The 20,000-nt window shown below is 36.1% G+C and overlaps 1 protein-coding gene across 5 annotated transcripts in view; it reads right to left on the bottom strand.

Moving 5' to 3' along the window:
* Positions 1-20,000, bottom strand: part of FOXP2 (forkhead box P2) — a gene marked incomplete at its 5' end in the record, with an annotated part of 236,441 nt that overhangs the window by 4,131 nt on the left and 212,310 nt on the right. For all 5 annotated transcript variants that reach the window (XM_080936451.1, XM_080936450.1, XM_080936452.1 and 2 more), the window contains one exon: positions 19,958-20,000. This exon is cut by the window's right edge and continues 121 nt beyond it. In XM_080936451.1, coding sequence (XP_080792577.1) covers positions 19,958-20,000 — 43 coding nt within the window. The remainder of the gene's footprint in view (positions 1-19,957) is intronic.

The following is a 20,000-nucleotide window of genomic DNA, read 5'->3' as shown; positions in this document are numbered from 1 at the left end:
ACGCTGTGGGGTAAATCATGAAATTATATTGTAACTCCCACAAATAAAAAGCCCAGAAGAGTTTGTCATTGACATTTAATGACACTGGAGTTACTCTGCTTGTCCTATCATATGAGAAGCTGTATTAACTCCGGAGCTTAGCACCCGTGATGCAAAGCTTTATTGATTGCACTTTTAAATCTTCAAGTTTCTATTGATGCTCTCTACAGCAAAATACAAAATAAAACCAAGCACTCAGGGGTACAATTACCGTCAACAGAACAACTTACCAATGTACAATTTCTAACATCTACATGGAATCAACTTAATGTTTGCATGACAAATACATGTTTTTTGACATAATAAAAGATAGCTGAGTCGATCTGTAAATTAGCAAGGTGTGTCATTAGGAAAATGTGCACATTAGAGGAAATGGAAGCTCTTTGTACACAACTGTGCTGCGTGTCTGTGCCTCAAGTGGATGGTAGAATAGTAAAAGTCTGAACCCATAGAAGCATGTTGCAAGGATCACTTTAACTCCATATATAATTGTTGTGTCTAAGACAATTCAGTCTAAGACTGAATTCAACTTGTTTTATCTATTTTAACTATCAGTTTGTATATAAAAGTGAATAAGTGAATGAGCCAACTAGTTATTATGGTATCATGCCCCCCGTGTCTAGAACTTTAAGCATTTATTAAATCCAATGTTAATATTCCCCAAGTACTCTCTAAAATATACAAATGAAAATGATCTAATGAGATTACTTGTGAAAGTTCATATTCATCTAATGACTTTTATAAAAATGACATTTTGATTTAATAATAGTTATAAGTTGCATTTATAATTTTAAATTTTCCCAATTCAATCTAGGATTCAGAACATTTTAGTGAGTAGCAAGCCCTAAGCACTAAGGATAATTAGAGTAAACTCTTAAGGTTAATATAACAGCCACCTTTTCCCTAATTAGGTCTGATAAATGTCCTGTGTATATTCAAATCTTTTAAGTTTAAATAGGTACTTCCAGACATTGTGTGACTATGAAAATATGTAAACCGGACAATAAGATGCATGCTTGGAATCTCAGCACCGGGAGGCAAAAGTAGAATAATAGTGATCTGATGCTAGCCTGGGCTACACAGTGGGAATTGGGCTACACAGTGGGAATTGGACTCAGCACCCTGGTTGGCCTTGTCCTCAAGTCTGTTTTTCTTATTTGGAGTCTCCTGTACTCTTAGATAAGGCCCTGGCCTCCTGTGTCTCAGGGTTTCCTTAAAACTCTTGGGATTCTCAAGAGACACAGAAAATACCCACACTGGTGGCTTCCTGTTCCTCCACTTCCACTGTCTACTGTATTTGTGTTTTCTTGGGAGGAATTTAAGAACACAAAAGAAAATTCTCCAGTTCTCAACAAAGAGGAATGACATGGGGAATGCACTATCAAAACATAAGCAATACATTTATTAAAAGGATAACTACAAAGTTATATTCCTTTGCAGCTTAAGGAAAATGTAATATTCGAGGATGTTTCTCATTACCTCATTGCTCTTATGTAAAACACATAACTGAATTTAGACGTGGGTATTGGCAAAAAAAAAAAAAAAAAAGATAAAACACTATAGTATTTCTAACAACCTATTATCTAACTTATATAAATGCAACAATGTTTCTAAGTAACAACTTACATTGAGTACTCAAATCTTCCTTGTCCCACCCCACATTGTTCCTGTTCACTCAACTGTGCTCGACTGCACACACAGAGCCTGGGATTCACCCCATACAACACAGAGACTCAGAACACCCTCCCCATCATTTAAGGACTAGTGCATAGAGTTAACTGCCTATACACTACCCAGCCAATCCAAATTATACCAGTCTTCTCTCCAAACCCACTAAAGCATTTAAAAATTTGCTTATGCTGATATTCTAAACCAGAAAGTCTTTGAATCATAGGCTCCATCAAACATGGGGATGCTTTATTTAAAGTTTTCATTCTCTTGGGTTGAAAGCATCCTCACTTTGGATGTAGTTTAGGATTTGAAGACTCTGTGTTTTGGTGTCTCAGCACAAGCAAGTAAGAGAAATGGATTGAAGGACGACATCATCCCAATCTCACTGTGTAGCTAGCATCACATTCAGTATTGTTCTGCCTCAGTCTCCTGGGTGCTGAGATTCCAGGTATGCATCTTGATACCTGGTTTATCCATTTTCATAGTTACACAATGTCTGGAAGTACCTATTTAAACTTAAAAGATTTGAATATACACAGGACATTTATCAGACCCAATTAGGAAAAAGGTGGCTGTTATATTAACCTTGAGAGTTTACTCTAATTATCCTTAGTGCTTGGGCTTGCTACTCACTAAAATGTTCTGAATCCTAGATTGAATTGGGAAAATCTAATTGTTCCTTTCCTCATTTACTACTCAAAGGGATCCTTATATTCACTTGCGTATTGCCCGTCAATATACAAAAGATAGACCTCTTTTTTTTCTGTCTCTGTCTCTCTCTCCCTCTGTCTCTGTCTGTCTCTGTCTCTCTGCCTCTCCCTCTTTCTCTCTCTCTCTCTCCCTCTCCCTCTCCCCCCTCTCTCTCCTCCCCCCTTTCTCTCTCTCTCCCTCTCCCTCTCCCCCTTCTCTCCTCCCCCCTTTCTCCCTCCCTCCCTACCTCCCCCCTCTCTCTCCCTTCCCCCCCTTACACACACACACCTTTTGTGTGTTAGGTTTTTATATTATAGAGAATTAGTTTATTCTTATGCCTATTAATTAATAGTATTGTTCTCTTCTTGCTTCCAGTCCTTGTGTGCTAAATTTGTTTATGACTACGAATCTATCAAATACTTTTGTGGCATCCATTTTCCACATTTCAATATATTAAGATCGTTTTGGGAGAAAAAAAGAGATCTTCCTTACATCTTAGAAAAACTCATGACAACTTAAGTAAAAAAGGCCTTGTCTTCTGTTGCCCAGTACCTAGCTTCAGATCTTCCTCTCAGGTGGAATTATCTGAAGGATTTTAATTACAAAAGACTCATTCAACACAATACATTTCTGTGTATTTAGTATTTTGATTAATCTGGTAGTGTAGCATAAGGAATACTGAACAGTTTAGTCTCCTCATTTGTAATCTTCTGTCATGCAGCTATGGCTAAGTAGTTAAGGATATAGTGGGCTCTGGGGACAGAAGCCTCGGATTTAAAGCTGGGCTCTTTTCCTAATAGGGTCAGCAAGGATACTATGATCTTACTCTACCCATTTTGGTGTTTTAGTCATAGACAAGAGACACACAAAAAATTATCTTTTTCAATGCTATTACATATATCACAAACACACAACTTACTTATGTATAAAAATATACATATTATATAGATAAAAAATGTCTATGTAAAAATGTGAATAATGTGATCCATGCCTGGGTCACAGGTTATAAATAAATATTTGATACAGGCACAACATTTTGAAAATCTTGTTTCTTTTTATGAGAGAAGGTATGTGAAGGACACAGAAACTGCTAGTTAACATGGATTTTCTTTGGAACAAAATATCTTAATCTTCTTTCAAAGTAAATATTGACTATCTCAGAAACATGATAACACAAAACCAAACAAAAATTACTTGTGGCACACATTTCAGATGTCAGTTAGGAAACACATAACAACAAGCTACCTTTCCTTAAAAAGATAAAGAAATATAATGAGTAACGCAATTTGTTACTATAATTATTCAAAAGAATGATTAACGAACAAATTGTTGAGCATCACAAAGCCAAAGAAAAGCTGAGGTCATGTCTCAGACCATTTAACATCACATGGAAAGCTAATTTCAAAGGAGAGAAGCCAGCACTGATGCACTGCTCAGACAACGTCTACATTTTATTCTCCTCAGTCATCCCTCACAGGGCTCATCATTAGCTTGTCATCAAAATCATTAACACACATGCATCGAGTGGTCCAGGCTTCTGTCATATTTGCTGTGCACACTGGGGCTTACTCAGTTCTGATAATACACACTTAGTTAAGGAAACCTAAAATAGATTAAAATGCATATATTAAGAAATATATTATAGCAATTTTATGCATATGCATATACTATATGCTTATTAGGAACTAAATTTGTTTTATGCCAGAATTTCCTTTATGCTAGTGATCAAATCAAATCCCCTAGATTTGTAGAGATGCCAAAGCTTCAACTACATTTTTCTTTGGTTTGGTGTATTGGCATTTTTTAAATCTTATTGCTCTTTTGAATTAGTTTGTTTTGGGGGGGGGGAAGGGGTTTGCTTGTTTCTTATTTCTTCTCACTTTTGTTTTTTGTTGTTGTTGCTGCTGTTGTTTTGTGAAGAAGACTGGAGGGGTGTGAGAGAGAGATAGGAAGAACATAGGGTGAGGAAGTGGAGAAGTGGGTAGTGGATATCTGGGAGAAGCTGGGGGAGAAAACATGGCCAAAATATATTGTATAAAAATTAGTTTAAAAAAGTTTTAATTTTACTCTGTTTTGGAAACCAGGCAACATTACCAATATTTCCCTTTGCCAAAGCTAATATAAAACAAAACTCTATTGAGTATTTCCATATGATTTTTACTCTGTATCTGAGAGCCAGTAATCTACAGTAGGAGAGATATACAATCTAAAACCCCAGTTTGCAGGAAAAAAGGTTCTAAGAAAAGCAGTAATTAACAGATCCCCGAGTTCATAGGTGAGTGAGATTATTTTCCTCTGAGAATTATTCTAATAAATTAAAATACATACACATACCTGGTGGAATTTATTAAAGAAAAAAAAGCAAGGACATGTTAAGACACACGAATGTAATTGCTAGCCCTCTTGCTTATAAAGCTCCTGGACTTCAGATTTAGGCATTTATCATAACACAGCCCCTTGGTGATATGAAATGTATCTTCTGCTTCAGGATTTCAATGGTTCTGTACCCTAAACTTTAGAACTTGCAAAACTGGTAATAATCAAGTATTATCAAAAGCTACTTTGAAAGTATAGATTGTAATAATTTATAGTAATAAAATATATAACACTTGAAACACTGGAGATATACTTTACTAAACATTATAAACATATACAAAAATAACTATAGGCTCACTGGTATTCATTGTTTCACTTATTAGACTTTAAACAAAGATTACTTAGTGGGCATATTTGTAGTCCATACAGGTAGAAGCACAGGTGTTTAGATTAAATCCACCTCCCTGTCGTTCTTTTGCAGGTTACAGTCTAGTGTTTATTAGTTATCTGAATTATCATAGAGAGGAGCACAAGCCTTGGATGTAATAAGATCTACCTTTTTCAATAAATCTCATCCAAAGCATAGAAAATATGGAATGCACTGTCAGTGGACATTATAGCAACTTATTTATTTATTCAGTTAATAATGGATACTTCTTCAATGGTACTTTATTATGAATGCTTTAAAATTATTCTGTCCATGAGGGAGAGACTTCGTTGTATTACTCAGTTTTAGTTCACTACTTTGCAGTTACCATCAGAACTCAATTTGATTTTTCTGCTTGAAAAAGCATGATACCTCACAGCTGGTGTAATTTGAACGTGGGATCACAAATGTTTGAAACTTCTTTAAATACTTGGATGGGGAGACTCAGTTCATGTCGGAAAGGTATAAAATCTTCTACTCTTTCAGAACTAAGTCAGAAAATAAAACTTCCCAGTATCTCTAGGCAGGTAAAAGTTAACTGTTGTTATAAATTGGAGAGAGAGAGAGAGAGAGAGAGAGAGAGAGAGAGAGAGAGAGAGAGAGAGAGAGAGAGAGAGAGAGAGAGAGAGAAACAAGCATTTGAGAGACAGGAACAGTGATGTTTTCCCTCATAAATTCATTTAAAACATTTTGTGCTTTTAGATTTATTTATATTATTCTAGGTGTATGGGTTTTCTGCCCAAAGGTATTTATGTACACTGCATGAGTGTCTGGTCCTCAGAGATTTTAGTAGAGGGTCTTGGAATCCTGGAGATTAGCATAATGGATGGCCATGACCCACCATTTCAGTGCTGGGAACTGAACTCGGGTCTTCTGAAAGAACAGGTGCTTTTGAATTCTGAGCCATCTTTCCATGCCCAGTGTTTAAAATCGCCCATTTCTTAAAGGAAATAAAACCTGCACAATCTAATACGGTGCAAGAAACACAATGATGTCCACAAGGGAGAAGGTGCTCAGGAAGTGAAAAGAGAGTCTGAGAACGTAGACTATGGCTACTTCACTTTCAAGTATTAGAAAATGGTTACAGGGAGAAAAGAGAAAGGATGGAGTGAAAATGAAAAAAATAGGGAGAGGGGGCCTTACATAAATTATCAACATTATGGGGCAGCTGCTAATATAATAATTAAAAAGCTAGAAAATTAGAACAAGGCCAGATGGTGAAGAGCCTTCAGCTGCATCACAGAATATGGATATTTCTGTGCTTTCAGGGAAGCTATTGATGATTAGGGAGTAGAGGAATGAAAAGGCTGAGGCTTTAGGATTGTTTTCCACTGAATAAACAGACTGGAGAACAGTGCGAAGAGGCCTGCCAGTTCAGAGCTTTCTAGGTCAGTGTGATAAGGTGCTGAGAACCAGAGCAAATAGGGAACTAAAAATGGTGGGGAAGAACCAATTTATATGTATGTGGAAGGCCTTCTTCTGCACTCTGTCATGGGCAGAGGAAAAGCTCATAATCAAATGTAATGCTGATGAATTACAACTATATGCATATATACATGAATATTTTATATATGCTTATGTACACACACATATATATATACATACATACACACATACAATACACACACATGTGCACAAACATATAAACACACATACAATTTTTAATGCTCAAGAAGCTGTGTGTGGGGGTGACCTCAAAAGGCTTCAGTTTTACTAGAGAAGATGACAGATAATGAGGGTGAAAATTACCACTAGTTTCAGTGACTCTAATGCTAGTGACAACAACCACAATAATATTGACTCATGCTCTCTGGAAACATCACTTATATCTAATTTTCCATCTGTGTTCTTATGCCATTTTAAGAAAAAAGACTTTCAAACAAATGCTTTAAGAAAAGGGCATTCAATTCTGTCCTCTCAAGTAAAAAACAATCAGGCTTCTATAGCAGAGTAGCAAAAAAAGAAAACAAGTGTTTGCATTTTAAAAATTAAACTTTAAGTACATTTACTATGTAAGGGATATATTAAAAATAAAACTCCATGTTTATGCCATAATTACACACACACACACACACATACACACACACACATACACATACACATACAATAGATTGTGAAATAGTCAAATTACTTTAAACAGATCTCTCTAGTCATATAGTTACCACTTTTTATGGCCAAAGCTTTTCCAAATCAATTCCAGTCCATTATCATCATTGATAGTCTTTGTCCAGAATGTAAGTTCCTGGGGAACCACCCATATGCAACCATCAAACTCAAGCACTGTTGCTGATGCAAAGAAGTACTTACTGGCAGAAGCCAGATATGCATGCCTCCTCAGAGGCTCTGCCAGAGTCATACAGATACAGTTGAGAAGCCATCGGATTCATGGGGACCCCAATGAAGGAGCTAGAGAAAGGTGTGAAGGAGCTGGAAGAATTTGCAAACCACGGGAAGAACAAAATTATAAACCAACTAAACCTTCCGGAGCTCCCAGGGAATAAAACACCAACCAATGAGTACACATGGAGAGACCCACGACTCCAGTTGCATATGTAGCAGAGGATAGTATTGTCTGCCATCACTGGGAGAAGAGGTCTTTTGCCCAGTGAAGGCTTGTTTTCCCAGTAGAGGAGAATGCCAAGGCACTGAGGTGAAGAGGGTGGTTGGGAGAGGGACCGCCTTCATGGGAAGAGGGAAAACAAATGGAAGAGGATGGGGGGATGGGAGTGAGGGGAAAGGGGATAACATCTGAAATGTAAATACAGAAAATATCCAGTAGAAGTATGCAGCCTATAGTCTTGAGTGTCTTCTCTCCATATTTTAAAAAACAAAAACTGTATCTTTATCATAATTTCAGAGATAACCAACTTCTTGCCAATCTTTTCTACCCATGTCACTCTGGGTGGCCCTGCCAATACTGGTGACCAGGAATGCTCAGAATGACCAATGGCTGAGTCACTGCTCACTGCTCCAATCTTTGCATTCATTAGCCTAAAACTAAACTGAGTGTTTACAATTGTGATTTATGTAGGCAAATGACAATCATGTACCAATAGATTCCAGGAAACTCAATCTAAAAGTTGATTTTTATGCTAACCTAAAAATTTAACCCTCTGCATACACAAAAGCTTTCCCCATGCTTTTTTTTTTTTTTTTAATGTCTTTAATGACCTATATATTCAGGGGGTAGAGGCACTCAGATCATTGTGTTTTAGTAGTAAGTGTTCATTTGTGCTTATTTAAAAAAAAAAAAAAAAAAACCAAACAAATCAGCTTGTCTTTTTGAGGAATCCACAAACTAGCAGTTGATTTTTTTGTATTCTAGTTAATCACTCAATTTTATAGTCACCCTCCATAAGTGCATATTTCCAAACCACAGAGGATGAGTTACATTAATACACCAACTTGTTGCCTAAAGGAATGTGTTGCTTCTTTTGTTGTGAAAATTATAAGGACCCAAGGCATCAATGAAGGTGGGAGAAATGTTAATATTTGCCTGCACCCTAAAGCAGAGTCACATTACAAGAGGGAAGTTTATCTTTTTAGATTGTGGTCACATAGCCTAATCCCTAGAGATATGTAAATTTTATTCACTCTACCCTTGTTCAAGACTAAGTTAATGGTCCTATAAATTCTTCCTGGTTTTCATTTGAATGGAAAAGGCCTATGAGTAAAATTTCTTAAACTAAAATATTCCAAAGGCATCTAAGTAAATGTAGGACAGACTAGAAACTTAGTAGTGCTTTCTCATTTCGGGTGATGTCAGTATTATCAAGTATTCAATATGACTTGGGTGATTCAGTATTATCATGATTAAAGTAATTGTATGTTGTCTTGGTATGTGAGAGACTCACATGGTGTGATACAATGGGAACGTGATTAAACTATGAAGCCTGGTATGAGAACTCAGTGGAGTAAAGCTTGCTCCTGAGTATGTAAACTCAATCCCCAGTAACACACACAATCACTTCAATCAATTAATCAATCAATCAATCAATAAACCATCAGTCTGTCTCGTGAATGTATATGAGTATATGCCATATGAATCTTGTGAGGAAATGTGAAGACTTAAAAATGCATGATATATGTCAACAAATATTATAAAGAAAAATAAGGTGAAGAAAATACAACTTACAACCCATATCTATGATACAGAAGATCTCAGTAAAAAATTAGATAGATGATGTACAAGACTAAATGTTACAAAAGACTACAAATTCGTATGTGCTTTTATATGCTCATTGTAAGGATATTTCTTTATAACCTTTACTCATATGCTCTAGTTATTTAAGAACAGTTCAAATAAATTTAACATATAGCTCTTAAAAGCAAGGTACAACATGCTCCTGTCCCGTAACTGTGTACTGTCACAATAAAACATTACATCTCAGATAATAGTTAAAGTATAGTCTGAAGCCACATTACACCTTCATTTGTACTAAATGTAACTTGAATTCCTTCCCCCCAAGTGGGATATAAATCTCCAAAAGAAAATGTTCACAGTCATACAACTTATCTCTAACCTTTTTTTACAGTTGTGTCCTAACTAGTGAATAATATTTAAAAATATGAGAATAGATTCACTACAGTCACATAATGTACATTGATTCCATAGGTTCTGCTTTTTTCATAGAATAATATCACAAACTTTCAGTTCACAGAAAACCCAGGAGCAAGATGGGAGTTTCTCTTAAATATCTACATTCATTATTCAGTATAGTACAGGCTGTAAAATGGATATGAATAACCATTTGATACTTAGGCTACTAAACTAAGCAGTGTATACAATTTGTAATCTGTCTATTTCATATTTGTTTAAATACATTTTGTTCCAAGTATTTCTATTTGCCAATGACAAAACACTCTTACTTTCAATGTAAATGTTTCAAATATATAACATTCTAAAATACAAATACAGACTTCTTTAAGATAGATTTAATTTCATGAGACCCATTGTTTATATGGATCTTTATGCTAGATAGTTTCTATTGAATTGATTGTAAATATATAAAACCTGCAAGTTTAGTTCTCTCCAATTATATAGTCTGCTTGAAATAAAAATGTCTTTTTAGAAAATTGTTGCTCTCTTGTTGAGGAAATAGAACTTACCTACTATATTATAGAAATACGCTGATTAAATAAAACTAAAATTCAAGTAAAATATTTACTCCTTTACAAAAGAGAGAAAAATCACTTGATTAATTCTTATGAAAGGAGAGCTGTTCAGGTTGACTTCAGAAAACTTATGTTTCTAGCCATAGGATATTTAGGCCATTCTATGTAAGAATTTTTTCCTTTCAAAGGATAATCCAGTTTTTGTCAGTAACAAGTAAACTATTGTAGTATAAATTTAATTTTTCAATGCAGATGGATGAATTGGTACAACAACCAAAAATAAAATTCTCAAATCTTCATTAATATATTTCATTTTTGCTGTTTATTATTTTTATAGATTAAAATTCTACCCAATATTAACATTTCTTGTGTTGATTAGAGTAATCATTATTGTGATGTGACTAAATTGCATATAACCACTTCCTCTAGGCCAAAATATACCAGTCCTAGAGAAAGAAAACTTTGTCTTCTTTCCTATTGATGAAGTTGAAAATATTCCTTCTTGAAAAAAAAATGGGTGACCAAGAAGAAGTGACCTAAAGTTGGCATGAACCAGTTTTTCTCCATCCCTTATATGCCATACAAATATCACCTTTTTCAGGATATGATTAGAACTCTAACTAGCTTACTAACTCTCAACATCTGCTAACCATAAACAAGTAAACTTTATTTTTAAATTAAAAGCTGGGATCTAATTTTAATCCTAGCATATTTAATAAACTACTTTTTTCTCTTAACAATGTAGGCATTGTAGTATTTAATTGTGAAATACTGTTATTTTTCAGATAATCATTATGTTTCCCCTCTAAGACATATTTCAATTATTAATGATGTGGTTTATAATTCTAGTTTATATCACCAATAAACCTGACCTCAATATGTGTCCACAGATTCTGTTACAGTCAACAGACATTCTAAGAAATAAACAACAACAAAGTAAAGGGGCTTAAAGATATATTACAGATATAAAACAGAAATTTCCAATCACAAGCATATGTCTCAAAATCTCCCTAAAACTATCTGATTTTACCTGAAGCAACATATTGAAATGTATTCGAATTTATGAAACACTGTTTAGAGAAACGGAATTTTGCATTCTTCTGAGGCTTGCTGCCAAGAAATTTAAATAGCTTTTCTGTGACATCCATTAAGAAAATATACTCACCAGAATAAAAGATTTACTAGATAGTTGAATTCATTAAACTTAGTTAGTCACAATAATGGATACAATTTTGTCTACAGATTTCAAACAAATATAAAATTATATTAATCATTGATAATTAACAAATAATTACACCCAATCTCTGAATTGAGTTAATGCCCATGGACATACACAGGTACTTATACATTCTGTTTCCCTTACATATATGGTTTTCACAGACTTTCAGCTGTAAGTCTAAAAACTCTGCCATTTCTCAATTGTCATCAAGAGAAATAAAGCATAGCTCAGACCCTAACACTTGCCATCTAGTGCTGCCTTGCTGTTGTCTCAACTCTGCTGAAGCCACCTCTCCAAAATCTGTTTAGTCTTATTCTTTGGACTGAACTTCAGTCTGCAACAGCAGGACACATGGTTTATTGGACACATGTAGCAGTTTATGTTTAACTTAACTGGACTTCTTGGATTCTGACTTCTTAAAAATCTCAATCTCACAGTCTTATAGTTGATCTTAGTGTTCTGACTGATGAACTAGTAGGTGGATCATTTGTTTGCCCTGACTGTTGCATATTTTTCTCACTGTTGGTCTGCCCAAGCAAAAATGTTCTCCCTTTCACTCAGCTCTTAGTAAAGTTGGCACCTAGGATATCTTTGTAGGCACTGATTGCTAGCCGGACTCCACATGGTTCGTGTTAGGTCTATCTTTCTTTGAGACTAGCTGCTCTGGTGGACCTAAGCCCTTGCTCTGACTAAATCAATGAATCATCCCATGTTTCAGTTGTCTCCTGACCATGAATCATTATACAGTGCACAAAACATGAGAATGGAATAGACAATAAAAACAACCTTGGTCTTTTCTTGTGAACCTAGTGCATCTTCTATTTCTCTGATTTGTTAATTATCAAAAGGATTATGGCTTTTATTTTGCAATATAAACTTATGAGCAAGAAGAGAAAAAAATACAGGTAACCCTTAGCGACTTATTCTGTTTGTCTTTTTAAAGGTTGAATTGTTACTCCAGTGCTGAAGATCAATCTAAGAAGCATTCATCTTCACTAGTGATGTTAAATTGTTTGATTAATTGTAGCTTAAATGTTATATTTATGCCTCTCCTCCCTCCCTCCCTCCCTCCCTCCCTCCCTCCCTCCCTCCCTCCCTCCCTCCCTCCCTCCCTCTCTCTCTCTCTCTCTCTCTCTCTCTCTCTCCTGCCTATTAAGTAATTCTAACCTAATAGTAGCTACTGCTTATGGAATTCAGTATCTCAGTATCCTTGTGCTTTCAACTAATTTTATTCACGTTGAAATATTATTACTCATTTGCAGAAATGGTAAATTTTAATGTTTCAAAGGAGTCGAATATTTCCCCTTCCTAATTCTTTTGTCAAAGGTAAAATTTAAAATTTTGGATAGCACGAATAGTTAGATTCTTTACTCTTTTCTGTTGTCCAGAAATATAAAAAAAAGATACTATCCAAGCAATATTTGTTCTTTAACCATTTAGAGGAGGATTCTTTGACCCTTAGAGACAGAGAAATTCTATGGCTCTCCAAACAGAGAAAAAGGAGACGTATCTTCTAACAAATATCTTCTTTAGATATGAAACAGAATCCGTAAGCTACAGGACTGTCAGTGAAAGTTGTCTGACACACTTTGCCTAAATTGTGGGATTTCACACCATGGATGTCAGATCGCATCTGTAAAGTTCTATAAAAACCTTCAAAACCCTATAGGAACCCACAAATTTCCACAATTGGCACGCTGGGGATATCACACATCTTAGCAGAAGATACTGGACCTCTGGTAGAATCTTTTTATTAAGAGGAACTAGAATGAGCCGTAAGTACCACATACAGGGCCTGAAATAATGTCAAACAGAACAGGAGCTACTGATCCATACTTGCAGCCCTTGACAAAGGAAATGAGATGATAAAGAGCTGCTATCATCACGAATGCTGTACAATCATTTTGGAAGGGAGATCTCACGGCTAACTAGCAAAGTTAATGAAAAAGTTTAGACATTAAATACAAATGGAATTAAATCAGAACGAAAAATTACAAGAAGCCAGGAAAGGTTAGGGGACAAAAATTAAAGATGACGGGAATGGTGCTAATGAGAAAATCTGTGACAACACGAGGAAAGCCAAGGAGGACCTTGTAGTTCAGAACGTTGTAATGTAACACAAAGGTCCCAAACAGCAGAAAATAATACTGCTTTCACAGGACTGAAAACAATGAGAGAGCACTCCTCTGGCTCAGAGTAACAGTCACTTTTAACTGATTTCCTCAAACGAAGAGGCACACCACTTTCAAATACTTTTGTCCAGAGAGAGAGAAAGAAAGAGAGGGAGGAAGGGGGGAGGGAGGGGAGGAGGGAGGGAGAAAGAGAGGGAGAGAGAGAGACAGAGAGAAAGACAGAGAGAGACAGAGAGACAGACAGAGAGAGAGATCAATCTAACACTGTGGCAGTTTTATATAAAATGTCATCAACGAAAGGAGTAGGAACTGTAGAACTAACATGTACCTCCAGGTGGTAATTTAATAATTTAATGTTTAAGGAAAGGCATAAGCATGTGCAGGAGGAACAAAGGAAATGTTACATATTAGAGTCATCATGTTTCCTGATGACTCACAGTGTAGAGAGACTCAACAGCACATTAGAAAATGGAGGCTGGGTGAACCCTTTTACTATCTTTGAGACAAACTGAAGCTACCATGTAATACATTGGTGTGCTTTCACAACTTCTTGAAGCTTTCCAGGAGCCAAAGATGCTGCCAAGATGGGAAAGATATGTGTGCTTCAGGAAGTTTGGTAGTATATAAAATACATACTAGTTACAGAGGTAAATATGACCTCATTGTAACCTTCCACAAACACATACTCCTTTTGTACAACACATGTTTCTTTACCCCCAAGGTTTGCCTTCTAAAGATACAAACAATACATTTTATAATGTAGCTTACTAGTGTTCTGCATAGTATATCATTAGCTCGCTGACAACAAGAGAAGGAAAATGATGGTCAAATATTTAGCAGGAAGAACTTTTAAATGTCAAGAAAGTGGGGGTTTTCAGAAATAACATGTAACAAATTCACCAATGGGAAACTAATTCAAAAGAGAGCCCCATGAAAAATGGCAAATTATGCCTCAATACCAAGCCAGCTTTAGGAAGAATATTCACTTTGAACTTTTGGTATAGGGTTGGAAAATATAAAATTGAGGATCTCATTTAAGATTACACAAGAGAAGGCCAATCTGAGCCAACTCGCTGAGAATGGGGAGCGAAAATGGCACACTAGAGAAGAAACACAGGGGCTGCGCTAATTATTGTGATTTCATCAGTAAGCACAAATGTGTACCACAGACTGAAAAAAATGGGGGGGGGGCTTGGAATTAATTTTATCGGTATGGGTTCACCTTTCAATTCTGATCCAAATATTTTCTTCTTTCATATTTAACAAGTATGAGAAGATGGTAAGTTTAAATTACATCTGCATAAACACAGTATCAATCTAACTGAAGGGTTGAGGAGACAATTCAGTTGCTGAGGTGTTAGGTTTACAAGTGTGACACTCTGAGTTTAGATCTGCAACTGCTTGGTACACATAAAGAGGAATAGTAGAGCTACTGATTGGTTTAAATGTCTGGTTTCCCTTCTGTAGCGACTAGCCAAATCTTGGATGTTATTGCTAAAGGTATTGCTTTGTAAAGCTATACTGTTTCCAATTAACTGGCCATAATGTCCAAAATATACAATACATTATTAAGAAACTTGGTGTTAACTTGAGGAGATATCTGGGTTTGAGGATTTAGCTCAATGGCAGAGCACTTGCCAAGCAAGAGAAAGGCCCCGGGTTCAGTCCTTAGCTCCAGATAAAAACAAACAAGCAAACAAACGTGGAGATATTTGCAGAATGAGTGTGCATGCCCCCAGCGCACCCAGATGCCACACTGATAGTTCAAATCATGGTATAAGGAAGCTTTTGAAAGCAAGAAGATGAAGTTTGACTCTGGTACAAAAATTAATCAGGAGAAAGCCTCTTGGGCAATAGGATTATTATGATAAGGAGAGGTAGATCTATGTAAGAAAAATCCAGTACAAGGCAAAGAATGAGCAGACAAAAAGTTTCAAATAAACTAAATGATTTTTGGGGGGGAGAGGGAGGGAGCTTTCCTTTACAAAAATAAAATTTTGTAATGGAAGGACAGTTAGAAGGGTAGGGGTTGGTTCTGATGTTAAGGTCTTGTTCCTCAGTTGGTTCTTGATGCACCAATAAAGACACCAGTGACCAATGGCGAAGGACAGGGCGGGATATTTAGAGTTGTGAGGGAAGACACAGGCAGAACAGGAAGAGCAGGGATAGAAGCCACAGAAGCTGCAGGAGATAAAGCCAACCAGCCATGTGAGTTTTCAGTTATGAGTGGCCAATGGCCTCTCTATCTGCTTATGCCTGGCAGTTGACTGTTAGCAGTGCCCTGTGGAATATTTGGGGACACTTGGCATCTCTAACCATCCTTTTGTTCTAACAATGCATCTCTCTACCATCCGTAAGTTCACATCCACATTCAACCACATCACTATCATGGAACTGAATAAAAATCTAAATAAACCAAGCATTTGTGTTGTTTTTATCACCCTCACAGAACCTGAGGGCATTTAATTTCTTAGACTCCACAACCAAATTATGAAGTCATCACTTTCCCTTCCTACCCTGCCTTCTACTTTGCACTGATTATACTGTAGCCATGAGTTTTTCCCGGTTTCTTCTTAGTAAGCATTTATCAGATGGATTAATCATTTTCTACACCTTAAAGTAGATACTATAGATACTTACAGCTGACAAAAATTAATCCTCTGTATCCAGGTATCCTAACTAAAAAACATCCGAACATTTTTGCAGTTAAGACAAAGTACATGTGGTATGATTTAGGGGAGCTTGCCTCTTAAAGCAGAATATTGACTGTCCCAAATCCACACCCATGACCTTGAACAAGCTCCACACTGATGAACAGGTCCCAGGTGTTTCCTCACTCAGGAGTCTGGTCTCATCTTCACCTTTTCTAAAGTCTGTATTTACTTATGTGTCCTAAATTCCCGCCTAACCCAATTCTCTCTGTTTTAAGGCACATGACTTACTAATTCTGGTTTGTTATTGTTCTCTTTGTTAGAGTTATTCACTGCCAACAACTTGTTATTATTTTCTTTTTTTTTTGAATACTAAACTTAATTTTTTTATTGTCACAAAAATCACCTCCAATATTGAGACCAAGTGCAGAGAAAGCACAAGGCATACATCCAAACCTTGAAAAAAATCAAGTACTGACTAAAAAATATATTCATATAGTTTTATATAAAAATTATGTTAAAATCTGAAAAAAATTTGTTATTATTTTCTTATGCTTCTAATCCTTGCTTCACTGAGTCTGAGTAAATTCCTCTGCCACACTGTCTCATTTTCAATGTGTTGCTTAATTCCTGGATTAAAAGGGGAAGGATTAAAGGATAAAAAGATAGTTTTGGCTATTTATATAAATTTTTGAATGGACAGAAGGTGTTCAAATGGAAAAATGTGTTTTGCATTGATTTTATTCTCACTTATTATTAAGATGGCACAGAGATACTACCATCTTAATCTGAGGTCCTATCAATCAGTACCTAGGTAAGTATATAGCAACCGAAGCATTATTCTGTTCCAGGCTCTCAGTTTATGTGCACAAGTCTTATATAGTAGGCATTATAGAAAAAATAGGAAGAAATAGAAACCAAGGAAGGAAAACCTGTCCACTCCCATTGGGCACTTAATGCTGAATGTGGTGCTGGACCACTTACAGTCTGACATATTTGGGCTGCACTGTCTTTCTTTTATATAAATATTGACAAAACTAACCTATTGAAAGCAACTTGTACCATGGATTCACATAAGACCAGAAAAATACTATATACATGTTTCATAAGATAGGACATTCATTTCTATTCAATCCACAAGTTTTCTGAATTGTATTCAGTTAGAAGCAAACAAATTGTAATTGATAGATCCATGCCAACAATTTCATTTTGCTTTGCTTCATGATAAACACATGATGCTTACAATTCCTTACAAATAAGCATCTCAGGAGTGTAAAGCTGAGGATGCAGAATACTGAGGTGATATCTCCTAATATCTGAACAATCTACAAGAAGTTAATGGAGCAGCACAAAGAGATGAGAAGTATCAGCGTTGACTCGATATCTCGCAGGATAATTACAAACTTGATTTTCATTTATATTACTCAGGAAGGCCCACGACATGGTGTTCTTCCCATTTCTAATTTTTCTAAAATCTATTTTCTACAAAGAAAAGGAGGCTTTTCTTTCATCTATGGAAAATAAATACAGGTACTTGTGTGTGTGTGTGTGTGTGTGTGTGTGTGTGTGTGCGTGTAATGCTTCATATCAGTATAACATGCACAATGCATCAACTAAATGGTTTTTTATATGCATTATAATCGTACTACACCAGACACTAAATTTATCTTAATATTGGTTTTTGCATACCACCATTTCTTTTAGATATTTCATTAATAAACTTTAAATTAACAATAAACGGAATGATCAGAACTAACAACCGTCAAGCGAAAAATACTGCGAGCCTAACGAAGCTATTATTTAGTACAATTATCATTTCAGGTTCCAAAATACAATGTTTAATAAACTATTTTATTAGGTCGTGAATTTCTTATTTTACTAATCTCAGCCCTGGACAATTAAACTTGTGAAAAGGACTTCCTTCAGCGTCTTCCTGCACATGGTTTGCACTGGTTTCCATGCCCTGCATAAGAGCAAGAGAAGGCGAATCCACAGGTCACATACTGCTTTGATGAATGTCCTTCATATGGATTCCCTTTATAAATGGAGCAAACCAGGATCGAACTCTTGTTGGGTGCTTAAGGATGAGCTCTTTTAGCATTTGCTTAGGGAGCAAGCATTAATTAGCACAGTGAGAGCAACTGAAAGGAACAGCCTCCAGCTTCCACTCTGGCTGACTGGGTGATGGGGCGGATGTAAAACCTGTCTGATTGCCGTTTTTCCTCGCTTAGGGTTCGGCTAGTCTCAAGAGCATATATTTATGTTCTTTCTACTTGGAGTTTTTATCACTTCTTTTGTATTATTTAATACAACTAAAGGCACTTCCAAAAGACAGATTTCTCAGTACTGGAAAAGCAATGGCTTGGAATCAGAAGAAACACGTTAATGACTGCAGTGTGTTTTCGCAAAGATGACATACTGAAAGTACCATACATCGATGAGACCTATGACCTCAAAGATGGTCGTTTGTCAAACAGGGGAAGGTGTTTTAAAAATCAACAGAGTGGTAACTCGTGGGAGGTCAAATAAAAGTGGGCGGGTAGCGGGTTATCTATCTCTCAGGCCTTTGACTAAACTCCCAGTGAGGGGGAGAATGAGTCCAGTGCGTTTTTACTTCCAGCAGCATATTGGAGGCTGAGGCAGGAGGATTACTAGAGTCTTCAGTCTGTGTTACAATATGAGGTACTGTCTCAGAAGCAAAACCAAAGATCAAATAGCATCACAAAGAATAAAATGCAGAAAAGAAGACAAGGAGTAAGCTTGTATTGGAATGTGAAGTTCAGCAGTTCCCAAACTATGAGAAGAACAGTTGTAGCCTCTGGATGTCATCCTAACTGCTGAGAAGCACATGGGCTTCATCACATAGCTACAGTGATTTCTCCCGAAATTCTCATTTCTCCCAGGGTCAGTATTTTTCAGTAAACAAGAAACTGATATGCCTGACACAACTGAATAGAACCAAGCATTTTAGAAGTGTCATAGACTTTTCTGAAATCCACAATACATCAATTTTTAATACTCCCACTCTCTGAGCTCCATTAAAAGGATGGTAGGGGAAAGATTTTAGAGTAATTAATGATATAGTTAGCTGCTAAATATTAATAGGAATCGTAGTCTTGCATAAAATATAACATATAAACCTTGCCAATACAGACACACCAGTAATTAAACTTGAATATGTAATTACACTGATTTATAAGACAGGCAAAGAGTTACACTTTCCCGGCTTCTATGTAAACTGTGGTTAACAGTTAAACTTTGCATTTTATGGTTTATAAAAATGGGCAATGTCTTGACTGCAGTCCATAAATGGTTTAGAGTTCTGTAACAGTAGTAAAACTTTTGACAACTTACCCTATCATCAATATTTTTATTACACCATACAAACCAAACCGTGATAATGCCTTACAAGATGGCGATTCATTTGAGATAGTACTCAGTGCCCAGCAGGACTTCTGTAATATTAGAGTTTGTAGAATGCTACTAACATTTGCTATATGACACTTGGGACAATCTCCAAGATGTATTAACAACAATTTTGATATACTTCACTTATTATGGACATAGTATAATCCAATTCCACTTAAGCTTCTTTGTTTTTACTTAAACTTCACAATAAACTCGAAGGGGGAGGGCAATCAAAATCAGAAGCATAATATATTTTCATCCCTTTTGGGAATTTGTTAAGCACACTTACATGTGTGGCTGAGGTGAGCAGCCCGGACTGCTGTTCCCATTGC

This window comes from Micromys minutus (assembly GCF_963924665.1).
Source record: "Micromys minutus genome assembly, chromosome: 23".
In the NCBI taxonomy this organism is placed as follows: Eukaryota; Metazoa; Chordata; class Mammalia; order Rodentia; family Muridae; genus Micromys; species Micromys minutus.
Note: the sequence above shows the minus strand (reverse complement) of the source record. Positions and strands in the feature narration are given on the sequence as shown.